The sequence below is a fragment of the Bos indicus genome, chromosome 1 (genome assembly GCF_029378745.1).
Source record: "Bos indicus isolate NIAB-ARS_2022 breed Sahiwal x Tharparkar chromosome 1, NIAB-ARS_B.indTharparkar_mat_pri_1.0, whole genome shotgun sequence".
Lineage (NCBI taxonomy): Eukaryota > Metazoa > Chordata > Mammalia > Artiodactyla > Bovidae > Bos > Bos indicus.
Genome location: NC_091760.1, coordinates 74,754,497 through 74,772,307, shown reverse-complemented (window position 1 = coordinate 74,772,307; position 17,811 = coordinate 74,754,497). Strand labels below are relative to the sequence as shown.

At 40.6% G+C, this 17,811-nt stretch overlaps 1 protein-coding gene across 3 annotated transcripts in view; it reads right to left on the bottom strand.

Moving 5' to 3' along the window:
* The window catches only part of ATP13A5 (ATPase 13A5), a 121,747-nt gene that overhangs the window by 15,938 nt on the left and 87,998 nt on the right, over positions 1 to 17,811 (bottom strand). For all 3 annotated transcript variants that reach the window (XM_019957963.2, XM_019957951.2, XM_019957957.2), the window contains exons 21-25: positions 16,581 to 16,660; positions 14,179 to 14,221; positions 12,198 to 12,307; positions 8,659 to 8,755; positions 6,594 to 6,666 (exon numbers count right to left, since the gene is read on the bottom strand). In XM_019957963.2, the coding sequence (XP_019813522.2) occupies positions 6,594 to 6,666; positions 8,659 to 8,755; positions 12,198 to 12,307; positions 14,179 to 14,221; positions 16,581 to 16,660 (403 nt within the window). The remainder of the gene's footprint in view (positions 1 to 6,593; positions 6,667 to 8,658; positions 8,756 to 12,197; positions 12,308 to 14,178; positions 14,222 to 16,580; positions 16,661 to 17,811) is intronic.

The following is a 17,811-nucleotide window of genomic DNA, read 5'->3' as shown; positions in this document are numbered from 1 at the left end:
GTCTATTCTCAAAGTATAGTTTTTAATTGGTCATCATTATCTGGATATTATGTATGTATGTTTCTCCTAAATAGTTGGCTTACTTTTTATTGACATTTCAAGTCATGTAAGTCAAATTTTAGGAGGCTAATGAACCCACCCAAACTTAATGCAAAATTTTGAGCATGTGTCAGGAAATTTCTAAGGAGAAAAAAAAAATCTTTATCTTTCATTAGCTCCTTCAAGAGGCCCAAGACCCAGAAAGGACCCACTGAAGCACAGATGAAACTTAAGAGATGCATTTATGTGATGGATAAATCCTCCCTACAGCCTCCTCCTCTGTACACTGCCTTCTCCCATGTGCTGGAGTGATTGCCCAAATGGAGCTGAATTACATGACTCTTTCCTCATTCATAAAAGTAAATGGCCTAGAGTGGGCAACTTACCCAAGTGAAGGTGATCAGTTTTCTTTCTAAACAATTTGCAAATGACACTGAGAGGTTGAGCTAATTGGCTGTAGGAAGACAAGCAGAAAGGTTATGGAGACCCAATAATAGTTACCATTTGGGGTTATTTGCAAAGTGAATGAGTAGAAGTCAGTTGAAAACAGGAAGGTTAGAAAGAAGAAGAAAGACAGAAGATGGTCTCTTGGAAATAAGGAAAGAAAATTCTAGCCCTCCTCAGGCCCAGGTGCTTCCAAGTTTCTGTTCTCAGATTATTTTTTGTGTGTGAGAATTGTAGTATTAAACATGCTCCTTCTTCAATTTTCTTGTTCTAATTTGAGTGGGTCTTACTAAAGAGAACAGAGACATAGCTAAACAAGTTCCTTTCAAGATTGCTTCTATACCTAAGAGGGTCAAACGGGACTTCAAGAGATGCATTCTTTTTCTTTCTTTCTTCTTTTTGGCACTGGTGCAACTTGCAGAATCTTAATCCCTCAACCAGGGACTGAACCTGGGTCCCTGGCTGTGAAAGCATCAGGTCCTAACCACCAAGAAATTCCCAAGACACACATTTTCTTAATTGACTATTCTGACTCCGTCTTACTTTTGTCCTAGATTTTTCCTTCGTATATTATATTTTACTGGTGGTGGTGTCAGTCGTGTCTGACTCTTTGTGACCCCATGGACTATCAGATCAGATCAGATCAGATCAGTCGCTCAGTCGTGTCCGACTCTTTGCGACCCCATGAATCGCAGCACGCCAGGCCTCCCTGTCTATCACAAACTCCCGGAGTTCACTGAGACTCATGTCCATTGAGTCAGTGATGCCATCCAGCCATCTCATCCTCTGTCATCCCCTTATCCTCTTGCCCACAATCCCTCCCAGCATCAGAGTCTTTTCCAATGAGTCAACTCTTCGCATGAGGTGGCCAAAGTACTGGAGTTCTCTACAGTCCATGGAATTCTCCAGGCCAGAATACTGGAGTGGGTAGCCTTTCCCTTCTCCAGGGGATCTTTGCAACCCAGGGATCAAACCCAGGTCTCCTGCATTGCAGGCAGATTCTTTACTATCTGAGCCATGAGGGAAGACCAAGACTACTGGTGTGGGTAGCCTATCCCTTCTACAGGGGATCTTCCCAATCCAGGAATTGAACTGGGGTCTGCTGCATTGCAGGCAGATTCTTTACCAGCTGAGCTATCAGGGAAGCCCATTTTGTCTTATTAGAAGCCTTTGTATGTTGCCTTAAAATCTTGTGGGGACATGCAGGGTGTGGATAGATAGGCAAGTAAATAAATAAATAATATGATAGTATTATCTTTTTAAAACATTCTCCAAGAGAATATACTGGTAGATTTATTTCATTATGGTTTTTATATTAATTTTGTCAATTTTTATACAATTTTTAAGTGTTACAATCCATTCCATTTGCAGTTATTATGAAATATTGGGTAAATTCCCCGTGTTGTACAATTTATCCTTGTAGCCCATCTTACATTCAGTAGTTTGTACCTCCTATACCCCCCCCCACCATAGTGTACCTTACACCCCACCCCGGGTAGCCACTAGTTTCTTCTCTATATCTGTGAGTCTGTGCTTTTTTTTTTTTCTTTTGTTATATTCACTAGATTATATTCTAGTGAATATATATTATTTACCAGATTATATTCTACTGAATATATATTTTATTCCCTAGTGAATATATATATTATATTCTAGTGAATATATATATTATTCCAGGTATAAGCAACAGTATTTTGTCTTTCTGTCTCATTTCACTTAGCATATTGTGATGGCATTATCTTTGTCCCTTACTAATTGAGGCTTGAAAGTCAAAGCCCTAACCTGGGAACCTGGAAATGTAGATGGGTTGATGAGAGTGATTTCACATTGATCGTCCATGACTCAATGTCGGCAGATAAATGTTCACAGTTCTCAGCCTAGTAGTCAAGATTCTGTGATCTGACCCAACCTACTTTTTCAAATTTTGTCTCCTGCTGTTCTTTCCACGTACCCTACAGTGTGGTCAAATTGAAAAACTCATGCCCTATATTTATCAGCTCTCTCTTGCTCATGCTGCTTCCTTCTACTTGAAGGGCCCTTCTTTTGGTAAAAGATATTTGAAATCTATACAGTCTTCTTATTTTGGTGCAAATGCTATGTCTTCCATGAAGCCAACCCCAGTATCTCTCTTTTCTTCATTGCTGTCTCGTCCCTAACTACAGATCATCAAAAACAAACTCCCCTTTTCCAAAACTCCCAGAGCATCTGTTGTTTCTTGGTACTCACTATTTTTGACTTGTACTTCATCCATTAATGTATGTGAATTCTCCACTAAACTCTGTATGTCAGTGATCAACATTTTAATGCCCAGGTACTTATGTGCCAAACACACAGTAGGAGACGAACACTTTTCTGAGGTGAGGTTGAATGAAGGTCCTCCTCTTGTCTGGGGAATTTTGCTGAGCCTCATATTTGAGGACAATGAAAAGAAAAAATAAGTGAAAATGGAAGTGTTAGTTGCTCAGTCATGTCCAATTCTTTGCGACCCTATGGACTATAGACTGCCAGGCTGCTCTGTCCCTGGAATTCTCCAGACAAGAATACTGGAGTGGGTAGCCAATACTTTCTCCAAGGGATCTTCCCAAACCAGGGATTGAACCCAGGTCTCCTACATTGCAGGCAGATTCTTTACCATCTGAGCCACCAGGGAAGGACAATGAAAGGTAAGTGCCAATTTAATGTCAAGAGAGATGACTGCCATGTTGCTATCGTACCTACTAACAGGGATTCATACTGGTCCTTCAGGGGCAAACAGGCCGTCCTCCATCCCCCAGGTACGTACAGACTGTACAAGAGAAAACCATGGAGATGATGAAGAGATTCCTTAATAGGAATTGTTAGGAGCAATAAGAACTGTGGTTTTAGTCTCAGCATCACAGCACAAATGAGAGCAAATCATAAGAACCACTGTAGGAAAAGTCCTGAAGTGGTGAGGGTGGAGATTAGCGCTCATTGTCCTACTTGTAATATCAAAGGGAAGAGAGAGGGGGCAGCAGTGAGAACACGTGCCACATCTGTCTAGTAGGTCAAGCAGAAGCTCTGTAAATTAGCCGGGCTTCCGGGGAAGGCAATGGCACCCCACTCCAGTACTCCTGCCTGGAAAATCTCATGGATGGAGGAGCCTGGTGGGCTGCAATCCACGGGGTCGCTAAGAGTCGGACACAACTGAGCGACTTCACTTTCACTTTTCACTTTCATGCATTGAAGAAGGAAATGGTAACCCACTCCAGTGTTCTTGCCTGGAGGATCCCAGGGATGGGGGAGCCTGGTGGGCTGCCGTCTATGGGGTCGCACAGAGTCGGACACGACTGAAGTGACTTAGCAGAGCAGTCTCAGAAGGAATTTGCCCAGTGGGGCAGTCAGCTGAGGTTAGAGAGACCAGCAGAAGGAAAAAGCTGTGTGATATGCACCACCAGAAGGCAGTTAATGAAAGGAATCCTGAGGGGTCAGAGAAGAGAGCACCACCTATGTAAGGGAGTGGTCTGGTTCAGACAATCCACAGGGAATCTCTAAAGAACTCAGGAACTCACTAGTGAGCCCCATGCAAAGGGCCTGAGTTTAGATGCCTACCTTGTTAGAATACACTCGACAGGTGATAAGTACAATAGCCCCATTTAAGTAGAAAGGCCTGGGCTCTTGCTACTTGCATTCACCGAAGCAGGGTTGAAAGTAGCCGACACAAGGAAATCAGTTCATGGCCTTCTCTAACACCACCTACTCCAAGCCATGGGTCAGGCTTCATTTGGAGAAGAAAACTTTGAATTGGATGAGAATATGAAATGTTACTTTATAATACCTGGACTTTTCACATCTAAAGATGAGATCATTTCAGTACCTGGAAATGACCAGGAAATGATCTGCCTATAGTATGACTGAACTCACAGGGATGGGAAAGTGATAGTGTTCAAAGGCAGAAAGTAAAAAGAGACCAAAAAAAAAGGTATTTCCACACTGTGTTTCTCACTTCGTCAGTCTAGCTCATTTAGTCAGCCAGCTACACGTTTGTTGCATACTAATTGAATGAAGTGCTCTCGTTTGGAAAGAACACTATGCTTCTGAACTGTCGCCCTTCTTTTTACTCCCACGGGAACAGTGGCCCTGCTCTGAGTCATCCCAACTCTCCCACTCGGCCTGCTCTGAGATGAGAGGCTGTTTCACAGGGTGAGCAACAGGTACCAGAGTCCACAGGCTCTTGCCATGGGAAACAGTAAAGTATACTCATCACCTTGAGAGTCAAATTCATGACCAAAATGAAAATTAAGTGTGCAAAAGCTCAAAACAACTTGCTGGAGGTCATCTGGCAAATCTGAGGCAAAGCGTCCACTCATATTTTTGAATTTCTAATCCAACAGTCTACTTGTACACAGTCTTCAGATTTTTTAAGTGCTCAACAAGTTGGTCAGTCATCTCAAAAAAACCAGCGAGGGGTGGGGGTAGTGCAATATCGTTCATCTTGTAATGAGTGCTTATCGGGTGCCGTGCTCTATGCTATACACTACGTGCACTGTGTTATCTAATCCTCACAACCCTGTGAGGACCTTTCACACGAATCAATTTTATGTGTGCATGCGTGCTCAGTCACTCGGTTGTGTCCGGTGCTCTGTGGCCCCATGGACTGTAGCCTGCCAGGGTCCTCTGTCCATGGAATTTGACAGGCAAAAATACTGGAGTTGGTTGCATTCCCTTTTGGGGGATCTTCCAGAACCAGGGACTGAATCCACATCTCCTGTGTTTCCTGCAGCAGCAGGCAGATTCTCACTAAGTCACCTGGGAAGCCCCAGTGAATCAATGATTTATTTAGTAAGTAACTTGCCAAAGGTCACAGAGATAGGAAATGATGGAGGATGGCCATACTCTTCACTTTCATGCTTCTGCCTGCTAGCTTAGCTCTTGAAACCTCCTGGTACTCTCTTCTTTTTTATATCATTGTCCATGTTCACAAGAAAATCATGCAAATTGCTTAAAATATAGCCAACATTGTAGAAGCAAATATACCCATCCATTTATCTGATTCAAAATTATCCAGGCATATGAATATTAATAACACTTAGTATTTTAATGGGCTATGAATAGATATTTCATTCCTAAGAATCAAAATTGATATTACTTAAATCTCTGACACTGGTAAATTTTGTCACTGTGATGATGTAAAAAATGACTTCAATATCAGTTTCATGTTTTATGATGCTACATGAAATTCTCAAGGTTATTAATATCCTGCATTGCTGGATGTTTTATCTGTTATTTTTCATAACACTTCTATTGTTGAACAAGGAAAAAGAGATAAGTGTGTCATTCTTTTTCTTTGCTCCCTGTTAAGGCAGTCACCTTTCTCACTTATTAAGAGTTAGTATCAAGCTTTGAGTTCCTTGATAGGAAATACTTTATCAGTGTCATCTCAAAAGAAGGAAATGAGCAATAGTTGCTGTGAGCCACACCTTGCTTTTGAGAGAATTCCACTAGAATAAAATGCTAGCATTTGTTCTCAAACATCAAAGGCCTTAGCAAAAATCTGGTTTCATGTCAATGAGAAGTATAGCCGAATAATGGAAAATGACCTTTGGGTTTTAAAGTTTTCCCTTCCTCGATTTCTTATACATTTTTTCTGTGTATAAGACATAAACCTACAAAGAACTCAGAATATGTTGACAATTTTATGAAATTAAGACCTATTTTCTATCAGACTATATAAATGTCAAGTCTGAGGACTGCAAGCCTCACCTTACTACCAACACCACTTTCAAAAAATTGATAGGTAATGAGGTCTGGTGGGCTTCTCAGGTGGTGCTACTGGTAAAGAATCTGTCTGCCAATGCAGGAGACACAAGAGACTCGGGGTTCAATCCCTGGGTTGGGAAGATCCCCTGGAGGAAGGCATGGCAACCCACTCCAGTATTCCTGCCTGGAGAATCCCATGAACAGAGGACCCTGACAGGCTTCGGTCCATGGGTTCACAAAGAATCAGACACAACTGAAGTGAATGAGCACACACGCACACAGTGAGATCTGGGAGTTAAAGTGTCATTCTCAGAAGCTCTTATTTGTATGAGTACTTCTAGAATTTTATGGATAAATAAAAACAATATGGTTTACTTTGCTTAAGATCTTACTTGTTAAACAGACCATCAACGTAATGGCAACATCTTGCATGAGATACTGGTAATTCCCAAACAGTTGTAGTTGCTGAAAATGAAGAAAAGTAAAGATAAGTGAGGATTCTGACATCAAAACATCTTCACCATCCACAACACTCTTCCTGAAACCAGTCAGGAAGCAAGTGTTATTTTCCTCCCCATTTTAGGAGGAAAGTGATTTACCTAAGCTCTTTAGCATCTCATTGGATAGAATAAAACCAAATCACTCTTTTTCCAATGTTTAACTTAATTCCATATAGTTAATTGCAATGAGAATCAGTCAGTTGAGAAACACTCTCTTATTGGTTGGTCACAGTGATTTTGGCAGCTGCAGACTCAGCCTGGGTAGTTGAACTCTCAACAGAAGATATTAAACCTGAAAATTTTGCTAGGAACTTTACACTTAAAATTTGAAATCAAGGCTTCAAATCATTGAACAGGGTTTTCTCTCTGTCTTTATCCATGGGTTGAGTTCACATGATTCTCTTGAAACCCACTTACTTTCACGAACTGAACAAGTTCCCTACCCCAAGTAAGCCCATTGCAGACTTCATTCTGGTACACCTGCCTCTCTAAGGTTTGTGTAGACATAGAACTCCCTTTCAGTTTATACTGGAAGTATTTAAATAAACAAGTCCGCTAAGTACTCTGCAAGAACTTGCCTTGCAATACCTTTTGCAGACAGGTCAGTTTTTCTTCATAGCTGTTGACTGAGCACGAAGTCATAATCTGGCTCTATGCATATTACCAGATCACACTGATGCCAATGAAAATATTTCTGTCCCCTTAGAAAGTGAACTCAAGGCCAAGATGTTTCCGGGCGAAGGTTCTTAGAGAACACTCTTAACTTAGATCTAGACCATCAGAGTGAATGACATGGAGTAGACTGATTTCAATCAACTGTATCTATGGAGACTTTGGAACAGAAATTCTGATTTCTTAACTTTCAGAGAATGCAAATGGTTTCTGAGTTCTTCTCATCTTGCAATTCTTTCTCTGTCTTTTTTACATTTCCTTCTCATATTCTTTCCCCTCAGAATGGTAACATTATACATGCAGGGTGAGATGGAATAGGGAGAACTTTTCAAAGGCAGCTGTACTTTATTTTGGGAGTTTTCAGAGAACTATGGAGGGTTTTAGAAATCAGTCAGCCTGACTTCCGGAGGCGGATAAAAGCTCAGCCAAGGGCAAGAATGAATTTGTTCTTAGAGACAGAAGTAGAACTTGAATCCAGGTTTCCTGGCTTCCAACCAATTTCTTCTCTCTATGCACCTGGTTGCCCCTTAGCCTCTATGTGCTTCTCACAATCATTAGCCCACCCGAGGCTGGAGTCCTGTGTTCCTCGCTTTCATCACTATGTCTCAGGAAGGCAGTAAATTAATTCCCCTTGCCCCCAGTGTTCCCTGAGCCTGATGGATTATTTTACTGTAGACCAAGTTATGACTGACCTGATGCAGATTACTTTCAACCTATACATATTTCTTCCATATAGCTAGTTAATTTTTAGATGATTATTTTTATCATTTCATTTCAAAAGTCTTTTCCAAACATTTTTTACAGAACTGCTAATCCTTTACTAATGACATGTAGAGGTTCTGGGCAGGTTCAGAACTAAAGCTCTGGTATGGGAATCTTTCCAGTTTTTAGTCCTTCAAAGTCAAATTCAACAATTTCTCTCTCCTTTTAATCTCTTCTTAGTCTGCCAAAAATATTCCCCAGTTGGAGACTGATGCATTGCCTGCCGAGATATATTTAGGCTGCTCTGAAGCTCTCTCCATACTCTAAGTGAAGAAGTAGAGGCTTGAGGAGGTCAAGTGTCTCAGGTTATCTAGAGAAAAACAACACTGAGCCACATCTACTCATTTCTAGCTCTGTGTCTCATGCACAGTTATACCAAGTTCTCAAGTTTGCAGACATCTATTTTGAAAAAAGTAATTTATTTATAAAACATTAAATCCCGTGTAGGAGCTGCACCCCCACCCAAAATAAACAGGGGATGTAAGTGCAATTAGAACTGGGAAGAAATTATTTTAGTTCATACCCAATAGAGCAGTGATGTGCCAATAAACTGGATTATGCCGTACATGGTCAAGTATTTAAATACCCCGAAGGATGAAACAAGAGCAGCTCGGCCTTCTCTGTTTAAGAAAAAATAAAAATAATTGGTTTTATACGATACATATCTCCCAGTCTCTTTTATATTTTCAAAGGAGCTCATTTTAATGGCCTGTTGATATATACTTGGACTTCCCTGGTGGCTCCGATGGTAAAGCGTCTGCCTACAATGCGGGAGACCTGGGTTCAATCCCTGGGTCAGGAAGATCTGGAGAAGGAAATGGCAACCCACTCCAGTATTCTTGCCTGGAAAATCCCTGGACAGAAGAACCTGGTAGGCTACAGTCCGTGGGGTCACAAAGAGTCGGATAAGACTGAGCAACTTCACTTTCTTTCTTTGATATATACATTCACTTCATCACTGATTCATCCTCTCAATGATTCATTTAACTATTCATTCACTCATTCTTTCCTTCAACCATCATCTCACCCATTGACTCTTAAGCTTGCTTTTACTTAAGGCTTATAAGATAGCAGCATTATGCTCAGAGTCACAGAGGATATAAATTAATCAGGCACAGTCCTTATTTTCAACAAGCTTCCAATGAATTCAGAAGATTATAAACACAATACACCGTGACAAGGTGCAACATGTCAAGCATTGACTGGCTTGTGCTTCATTTCATCCTGGCAACACTTGCTCCTTGTGTATGTTTTAGAGTTCCTTAGACTCATGATGCTAAGGCGGTGCTCTCACATTATGGGAAAAAAGTAGATGTGATGCCAATATTTGAGATGAAATGGGCTTTGTTGGCTTCAGTACACCAGGAAGAACCCAGGATAATAATGGGAGCTGGTTTGGGAACACAAAGAGAAAAAGACAATTGTAAAAGTTGCAGCATCAAAAGTAAATAGTTCCTAGTCAATAATATTGTAATAATTTTTTAATGTGTCAGATGGTTACCAGACTTACCATGGTGATCAGTTCATAATATACATATATGTTGAATCACTATGTTGTACATCTGAAATTAATGTAATGTATATCAACTATACTTCAATAAAAAAGGGAAAAGGTAAATATTCTTTAAAAAATTCTGTTTGAACAATTATTCTTCTAAGACCCAATTAGAAGAATAATTGTTCAAACAGAATTTTTTAAAGAATATTTACCTTTTCCCTTTTTTATTGAAGTATAGTTAGTAATGGATTCAGAGAAGGCAATGGCACCCCACTCTAGTACTTTTGCCTGGAAAATCCCATGGATGGAGGAGCCTGGTAGGCTGCAGTCCGTGGGGTCGCTAAGAGTCGGACATGACTGAGCGACTTCACTTTCACTTTTCACTTTCATGCGTTGGAGAAGGAAATGGCTATCCACTCCAGTGTTCTTGCCTGGAGAATCCCAGGGACGGGGGAGCCTCATGGGCTGCCATCTATGGGGTCGCACAGAGTCAGACACGACTGAAGCGACTTAGCGGCAGCAGCAGTAATGGATTATGTCAGGCCAAAGTAGCACATGTCGGGGGAGGGAGGAACTTGGCCAACAAGCACTCCTGCAGCCTCCTCTTGTCAAGGTAGAAGCGAATCCATATGGGAGGCAGCCCATATACTCTTGATTTCCAGTCCCCAGTAACATGGACACCTGTGCTGCTCAAAATTTTTCTACAGACCAGGGACATAAGAAGGAAAACCCAGAGAGCCAAAAACCATGCTGGGTCTTGGGCAAGATGAGAAGGTTCTGGTGGGAGATAGGCCAGGATACCTCAGGTCAGTGCTTTCCACCAGACTATGAGACACTACCTTTCTATTTTCAGCACAGAGGGGAGAGAGAAAACCAGTTGAGAAGGGGAAACCATGTGAAACCTAGATTGTTTTCTGACATAAACTTTGTGATTTCATCCTTTATTCTGCTGTTGTGTACATTTCCCAGAGAATAGACACCCAGATCAAAAAAAAAAAAAGTGCAAAAATCCAAAGTGGTAAAGCGTAAAGAATGTTTGCAAGGCCTCCACAATGGCTGCTCTTCCTAACGGATGTGAATTTTAAGTGGTTCATTCATTTACTTAATGCATTCCACAAACGTTCATCGAAGGCTCTGATGTGTCATGGGAGGCACAACGACATAGAAATTAATAAGGCATAGTCCTTGCCCTAAAGGACTTGAACTATAACAAGCCAATCATGTTTCAAAGAATAATAATGGGAACCTGTAGACCCATGTACCTAAAACTGCACATTATCGCTCCTCTAAAGGATATTTTCTCAGGACTAGGCAGGCATCAAGAATAGCAAGGGTAAATTCAGCATAACAGAGCTGAACTCTGTATTTTTATGAATTTGTGAAGTATAAAAGAAGAGGGTTTCTATCATGAAGACTTACTAAGCCATCTGCCACTAGAGAAAATTTTGCATCCTGACTTGTATTTTAAAACAACATATTGCAATCATAAATGCATCACACAACTTGCATGAGAAAGAGCATCTGAAAGTGCTACTGCCTTTTGGATGAATCAAGTATGCACTTGGCACAACCGTCCAGGAGTTTGAATCCCCTCTGTGATGCCTCCACACCTGGTGTTCCAGCCTCACCTCCACAGTTCCCATCTGAGAAATCTTCCAGCTCAGTTTAGCAATCAGGCCCCTGCACTCTCCAATGAAAGCCCCATTTCTAAACATGGCTCTCCATTTCCTTTATCTGGAATTCCCTCCACCTCCTTAGTGTTTCCATACATCCCATTTATCGTTCAAATTACAACCTACCTCTGAAACCGTCCCTCCTAGCTTGAGTTATCATTCCGAACTACTGGCATATGACTGTATTGTTTGGACGTTCATTTACGGAGAGCTAATTTATTGAGCACCTCTCATTCCTTAGGCAGAAGATTCTGTGTTAGGCGACTATATCTACATACATCTTTCTATACCCCTTACTGGAATGTGAGTCCTCCAGGGAAAAGTTCTGTCTCATTTTTAATACACCACATTTTCAAGAACAATATTTAAAAAGAGCCACATGAGTGAGGTGAGTGTCCTGGGCACTCTTGTTTTGTAGTCACCATGACACAAAGCGGGTTAAGACAATAATGATAGTAAAGGTAGGTGCAGTCATTTTGGATATCCACTAATCTGTATTTTGGAGACATATTACTACTAGGCGAAGGCTATGTGGTAGAGAATTCCTCTTCTGCTTCTTCTCCATCCCCAGCTCCTGAGAGAAAGGTTCCAGTAAGCATCCAACATAAAAAACTAAAGGAGAGGAGAAGTGAGATATACAGTTGGCTTTAAAATATCAACACTAGCATTCACAGCCATGTATTCTTTAAAACTCAGCAAAAGTCACCTTTTTGTTGATTTTATCAGCATTCTTAGGCAGCACTCACAGCCCCCTCCCCTTAATTGGTTCTCAACAGCACTTCAGCCAAGTTTCTGCTGTGACATTTGTCACTTTCAATTAGAGTTGAATTCCACCTGGAGCCAAACAGTGAGCCAGACGGTCAAAGGATAGAAGGGGAAGAGGTAGCTTACTTGATGAGATGAGGCACACACTCGATGTTGGTTGTTTTTGAGGTGAAAGGGGAGGCCACAGATGCCTCCTGCTCTGACAGCGAAATGCCCGCATGAGCCATTTTCAAAGCCTAGAATGATAAATCCATGTTATACCCATGACTCCTCAGACCAGGCTCTAACTGTTCAAACACCCCAAGGCTAGTTTTCACATTATAGAGTTGATAGTATTGTACCCTTCCACCACTGGATCTCTGTTTAGGCTGCCCCTCCACCTGGGTACATGAAGGTACCAATTAAAGAGGCACCAACAATGACTCAGTGGTAGAAGAAGGTTTGTGTGTGTGTGTGTGTGTGTTGGTTGAGGGGATGTAGACAGGCTAAGAAAGTGGAAGGACTCATTTGAGAAGTTGATTAAAAAGATGACAGCGTTTGGATGGACCTGTGTAGAGGCCTTTACCATCACAGTTTTATACTTAACAGGTCATCTTCATGAACTAGGGGAAAAATTATCTAATGCCCACCTTCCCCCAGGCTGCCTGATCCAGCCAACCAGCTAACTGCTGGGATGAAATTTGGGACATAGAGCACTTTCGCTGGAGGCAGGGACCAGATTACACTCATCAGAGAATCATTCCAAGGTATATGATGTCTCACTGAAATAAGGACTAAATCTTTTCTCATCAAGACTGAAAACTGCTCAGAGAGTGCCCCAAGCAGACAGCAGCCAATGAGCAGGCCAGCCAGCCCCTAATCCTACAAGAAGTGTATGAACATAAAATGAGATTTTGTATTTCTGTACTGCTATAGAACTTGCAAAGTTCCTGGTAACCATGGCCAGTATACACAAAGTTCATGTTCAATGAATATTAGAATATTTCCTTCTTCCTCATTTTTCCCTTGGTACTTTGTACCTCTACCATGTAATTTAGGACCATCTGCTTTATATATTAGGATTAGTTTTATGCATGATTTTTTTTCCCCACCAGGTAATGAACTTTTCAGAGGCAGAGACTATGTCCTATATAACATCTGATTTATTTGTTTTGTTTTAAATTCCACATAATTAGTGAGAATGTGTACTCACCCTAGATTTGAAGAACAGACTAACAGCTAGCTCCTTCTCACAAAGTATGAAGCAGAAAAATTCATAACTGCTATCTAAGTGTGAGCTTAGTTTATCTCAGAACTTTGAAGAAAATATTTAAGAAAAAAATAAAACAAATACCCAGACCTTAAGTATACAATAGGCTTTAGAAATACAAAATGATTCTCTTCATTACTTCTCCCACAAATTGGCTCCCAAAATATTTTCTGACATACATAAATCTTCAAGGTAAGCTACTATTTCAACTGTAGCTTTGAAACTCAGATTATTAAACACGTACTGCCTTCTACTGTATCAGAGAAGTCATCTGCTGAGAATCTTGTAATGTCAGTTTGCTATTGTATGTAATAACCAAATAATTTGGTTTATGATTTTTCTGAGTGTGAAAATTTGGGAGTAAATCCAGATTGTATAAAGTAACCCTGGTGGAGAATTTGGCAGGAATACGATTTACACATAATTCAAACCTTTATCATCAGTTTCAAATTTTTCCTTCACTAAGCCTTTACCAGCTGTATGACTTTAGGCAAAAAAAGGAAAAAAAAAAAAAAAAAAGAATTTACCTCCATGAGGCTCATTTCCTTATTTATAACAGGAGAGATTTAAACCACCTAGTCTTGTAAAGTCCCTTTTGGGTCTGAAATATGGGAGCCTCTGTAGCCTTTCTTTGTCTTTATTATTCTAAAAGTTGCTAGAAAACAGCTGAAGTGACTCATCTTACTTTACTCTTCACCACATCCAACCCATACTCTGGTAGAAATGAATATAAACATCAAAATGACTAAGTGATGTACTTGTTGGCAGAAGGGTGAAGAGTCAGACCACAGGGGACGTGGGGTCCTCAGGAGGAATATCAATGCATCCCCTGCGTTAGAAGAAGTAATTTCTACTCACCCCACAGTCATTAGCTCCATCTCCACACATGCCTACATAATAACTGTGAGGGAAAGGATAAGAAACATTAATAGCTTAATGCCTCACTTGAGTAATTTCCATCACCACTAACATGCATGATGTGTGTGTGTGTGTGTGTGTGTGTGTGTGTGTGTATGTGTCTCTGGAGCACATGTAGAATCAAGCTGAAGGAAAGTAACTTGGAGAGAAATATTCCCAGAGGAATAAAGCTCTGGTATATTGTTTCAATCAATCACATGGAAATCATGGCAATACTGCCAAGGACATCCACAAAGATGATCACACACTTCAGAAGAAGTCCTGTTGGATTCTGTCCACCAAGGCCAAGCTGAAGTGAGTACTGTCATAATCAGTGTTTCTCACACCCTAATGCACAGATCATAACCTAGTCCATCTGTGTTTTGGTTGCTCACTGCTGCTGAAAGTTTAGCATGTAGACACTAGGAGAAGAAACATTTGGGAAATGGTTTAACAGATAACAACTAGAGATGTATGTACATATTCTAGATGCATCTTGGAGTGAAAATAAGATAACATGCTTCCCATCTATACCAGTGTGATGTGCAGGCACAACTGTATAAAGAGAAAAGTAAATTTTAAACCTGTTACTAAAGGAGTTTCTGGTGTGAGACACACTAAGTGTGTAAATAATACATTGGAGGTATTGATTAATGGCAATATTACTACAGGCTCAGTGGTAACTTGCCAGAAACACATGAAATGATACAATATAGGGGAAAATGAAATTCTCAGAGAATTTCCTTATTATTAGTTGACATAAAAAATGGCCATCTTTATAGGTCAAATATGGCCAAATGTAAACAAATTTGTAGGTTCAAACTACTCTTTGGTAAGTATATATGAAAATCACACGGTAAACATTTGTTTGTGCTGATGTACGCATCAAGACTATACATTTGCTGAAAATGGCTTCCTTTCTTCAGGCGTAAAGTACATATTTAGTCTTTATATCACAGGAGGAATCTTACATCTTCTAGTGTTGTCTGAATAAAGAATAAATTCTGAATGAAGAGCAAGATCTGGAAATTGAGAGGATAACTTATTCTGAGATAGCATATATCATCCTGAATTGATTTTTCTTTAGGGGAATACAGCTTTTCAAAAGTAAGCATTTAAGTTGGCAACATTTCTCAAGTATTTGAGAAGGGCAAAATTACTTTCTTCAGCCAATATCATATAATGACCATGTAAGTAAAATAATCATTTTAGACACTGGTTACTAACCCAGCCTCAAGGCATTATGGGAGTTAATAGGCAGTTTTGGAAATGTCCCTAAGAATGCTTAGGCAACAAAAAATAATAGTCAAAAGTAGTCTCTTGAGTTTACCTACTGCTTATCAGCAATTATTTAAAGTTTTACTACTCTTCATTCCTTACTTAACTTTCTAGAAATCTGAGTCCAGAAGCTGTAACCTTCCCAGCAAGTAATAGGTAGGTCTGGTCTCAAGAAGAACCATTTCACTTTCATGTGACTTGGTCATCTGTATTTTTGAAGGAGATATGAAAGAACTTTTTCCTTTTTTTAATTTTTGCCTCTATACCTAAAACAGTAAAAATATAATTTCTTCTCTTTCCTGGAAGATCTGAAATTGTTTACATATCTTCTAATGGACCAATCTCAAATAATTCCAGGTGATAACTCACACGCTTCCTCATTTTTTTCCCCCATTCTAAGCTGTACAGAATGCTGTTGTTTCTAGTCTCTGTATCCAAGCAGGGGGATCTTCCTTTATGATAAGCCCTACCAGCCACAGAAGGAATGTTCTTTGGGGCAGACAGCTTCTAAAATGGCCCACCTTCTGGAATTCATGAGGTTATCTAATGCCTTCCTTTGAGTGTGGACCAACCGAGTGATTTGCTTCTAATGAAAGGAGTAAAGTGACAGCTTAGGATGTCATTTCTAAGATGAAGATATAAAAAATAGTCATGTCTCTTCTCTCTCTCTGACTCCTCTTTGCTTGCTAACTCTCTCTGGAGCTAGCTGATACTCTGTGAGCATCCCTATGAAATCACCTCATGGCAAGGAAACAAGTGTGGCTTGTGCCCAACAATGAGTACAAAATTTAGACTCTTAGCCCAACTTTCCACAAGGAACTGAATCTTGCCAAGGACACCTGGGGTGAGGCTGGTGGCAGATCCTTCCCCACCAAGTGCTGAGATGACTGCGGGACTGGTCGACACCTGATGACACCTTGAAGGGGACCTAGAGCCAGAAGACTTAGCTAAGCACACCTGAATTCCTGACCCACAGTAATGTAAAAAAAAAAAATGGTGTTATTCTAAACCACTGTGTCTTGGGGATAATTTGTTACACTGCAATTGATAACAAATATACCCTCCTTTCATGCACTAAAACCTACTTTAATTTCTGAAATTCTTCAACAAGGCTAGATTTCTGCCCAGGGGACATTCTTGCAAAAATCGTTCCATTCACCAGAATCTAAAGAGAAAAATAACAATTGAAATAAGATTAGAACAAAGAACACTTTATGGTAAGGGGAGGGAGGAGGAAGGGGGGTTCAGGATGGGGAACATGGGTATACCTATGGCGGATTCATGTTGATGTATGGCAAAACCAATACAATATTGTAAAGTAATTAGCCTCCAATTAAAATAAATAAATTTATATTAAAAAAAATAAAAGAAGAGGCTTGAAAAATTACTCCTGGCCACCATTTTAATGTAGCATTGGGTGATATAACATCAGACCAAATATTAGGAAAGGGCAAAAGGGGGATTTAACAGTTTAATATTTAACTTTCACTTTTGGTTCTCCATCACAAGTCTGTTACTTTGTTCCCAATCATTTTTCCAAGATGGGATAAGCTCTAATGAATAATAGTAACTGAAAAGCAGAGGAGTATATAAGATAGAAATGCTTAGGCAACTACAGTTCTTTTCACTAAGCACCATCTCCACAATTGCAGAGGAAGGAGCAATAGATTGGGAGTTGAGAATCAAGGTTCTATTACAGCTCTGTCCCAGACCGTGACGACCTTAGGCTCTCCCATCTCTTCAATGAGGAACTGCACTAACAGCTTTCTAGACACCGTGGGGTCTAGACTCTATGGTCCTCGACTGGAAAGGTGACAGGACTTTCAGGACACTGCTAACAGACGGCTGCTGCCGCTCCGCTTGTTTCCTTCCCACCAATGGACCACTCTGCACAGCACTATTTTAAAATAGACACACAGCGACAAGATAACAAATGATTTTGAAAATAAACCATAAAGCCTTTGTTTCCTCCTGCTGTAATTTAAGAATCCAGACAGGAATGGGAATAGAGCTCAGCCTGACATGAGTTAGTGGCTTTCAGAGAAAAGCAAATTCCAAAAGACAGGCTGCGTGTTTGGGACTATCTGTAGGTTCCCTCTGCTGGGGAGGCAGGGAAGAGGCAAACTGGGATTGGACTGGCCACGGGGGGCGGGGCGAGGGGCAACACCAGCCTCAGGCTCTGAATAGGAGGCCTTGGGCCCAGGGACGTGTGATGAGTGGTATAAGAGGAATGATGAAGGGAGACCTCTTGAAGAGACAGTGCTCCCTGTGAGGGTGTTTATTTCCTAATTCTGAGATAACCTCGCTAAGCATCGC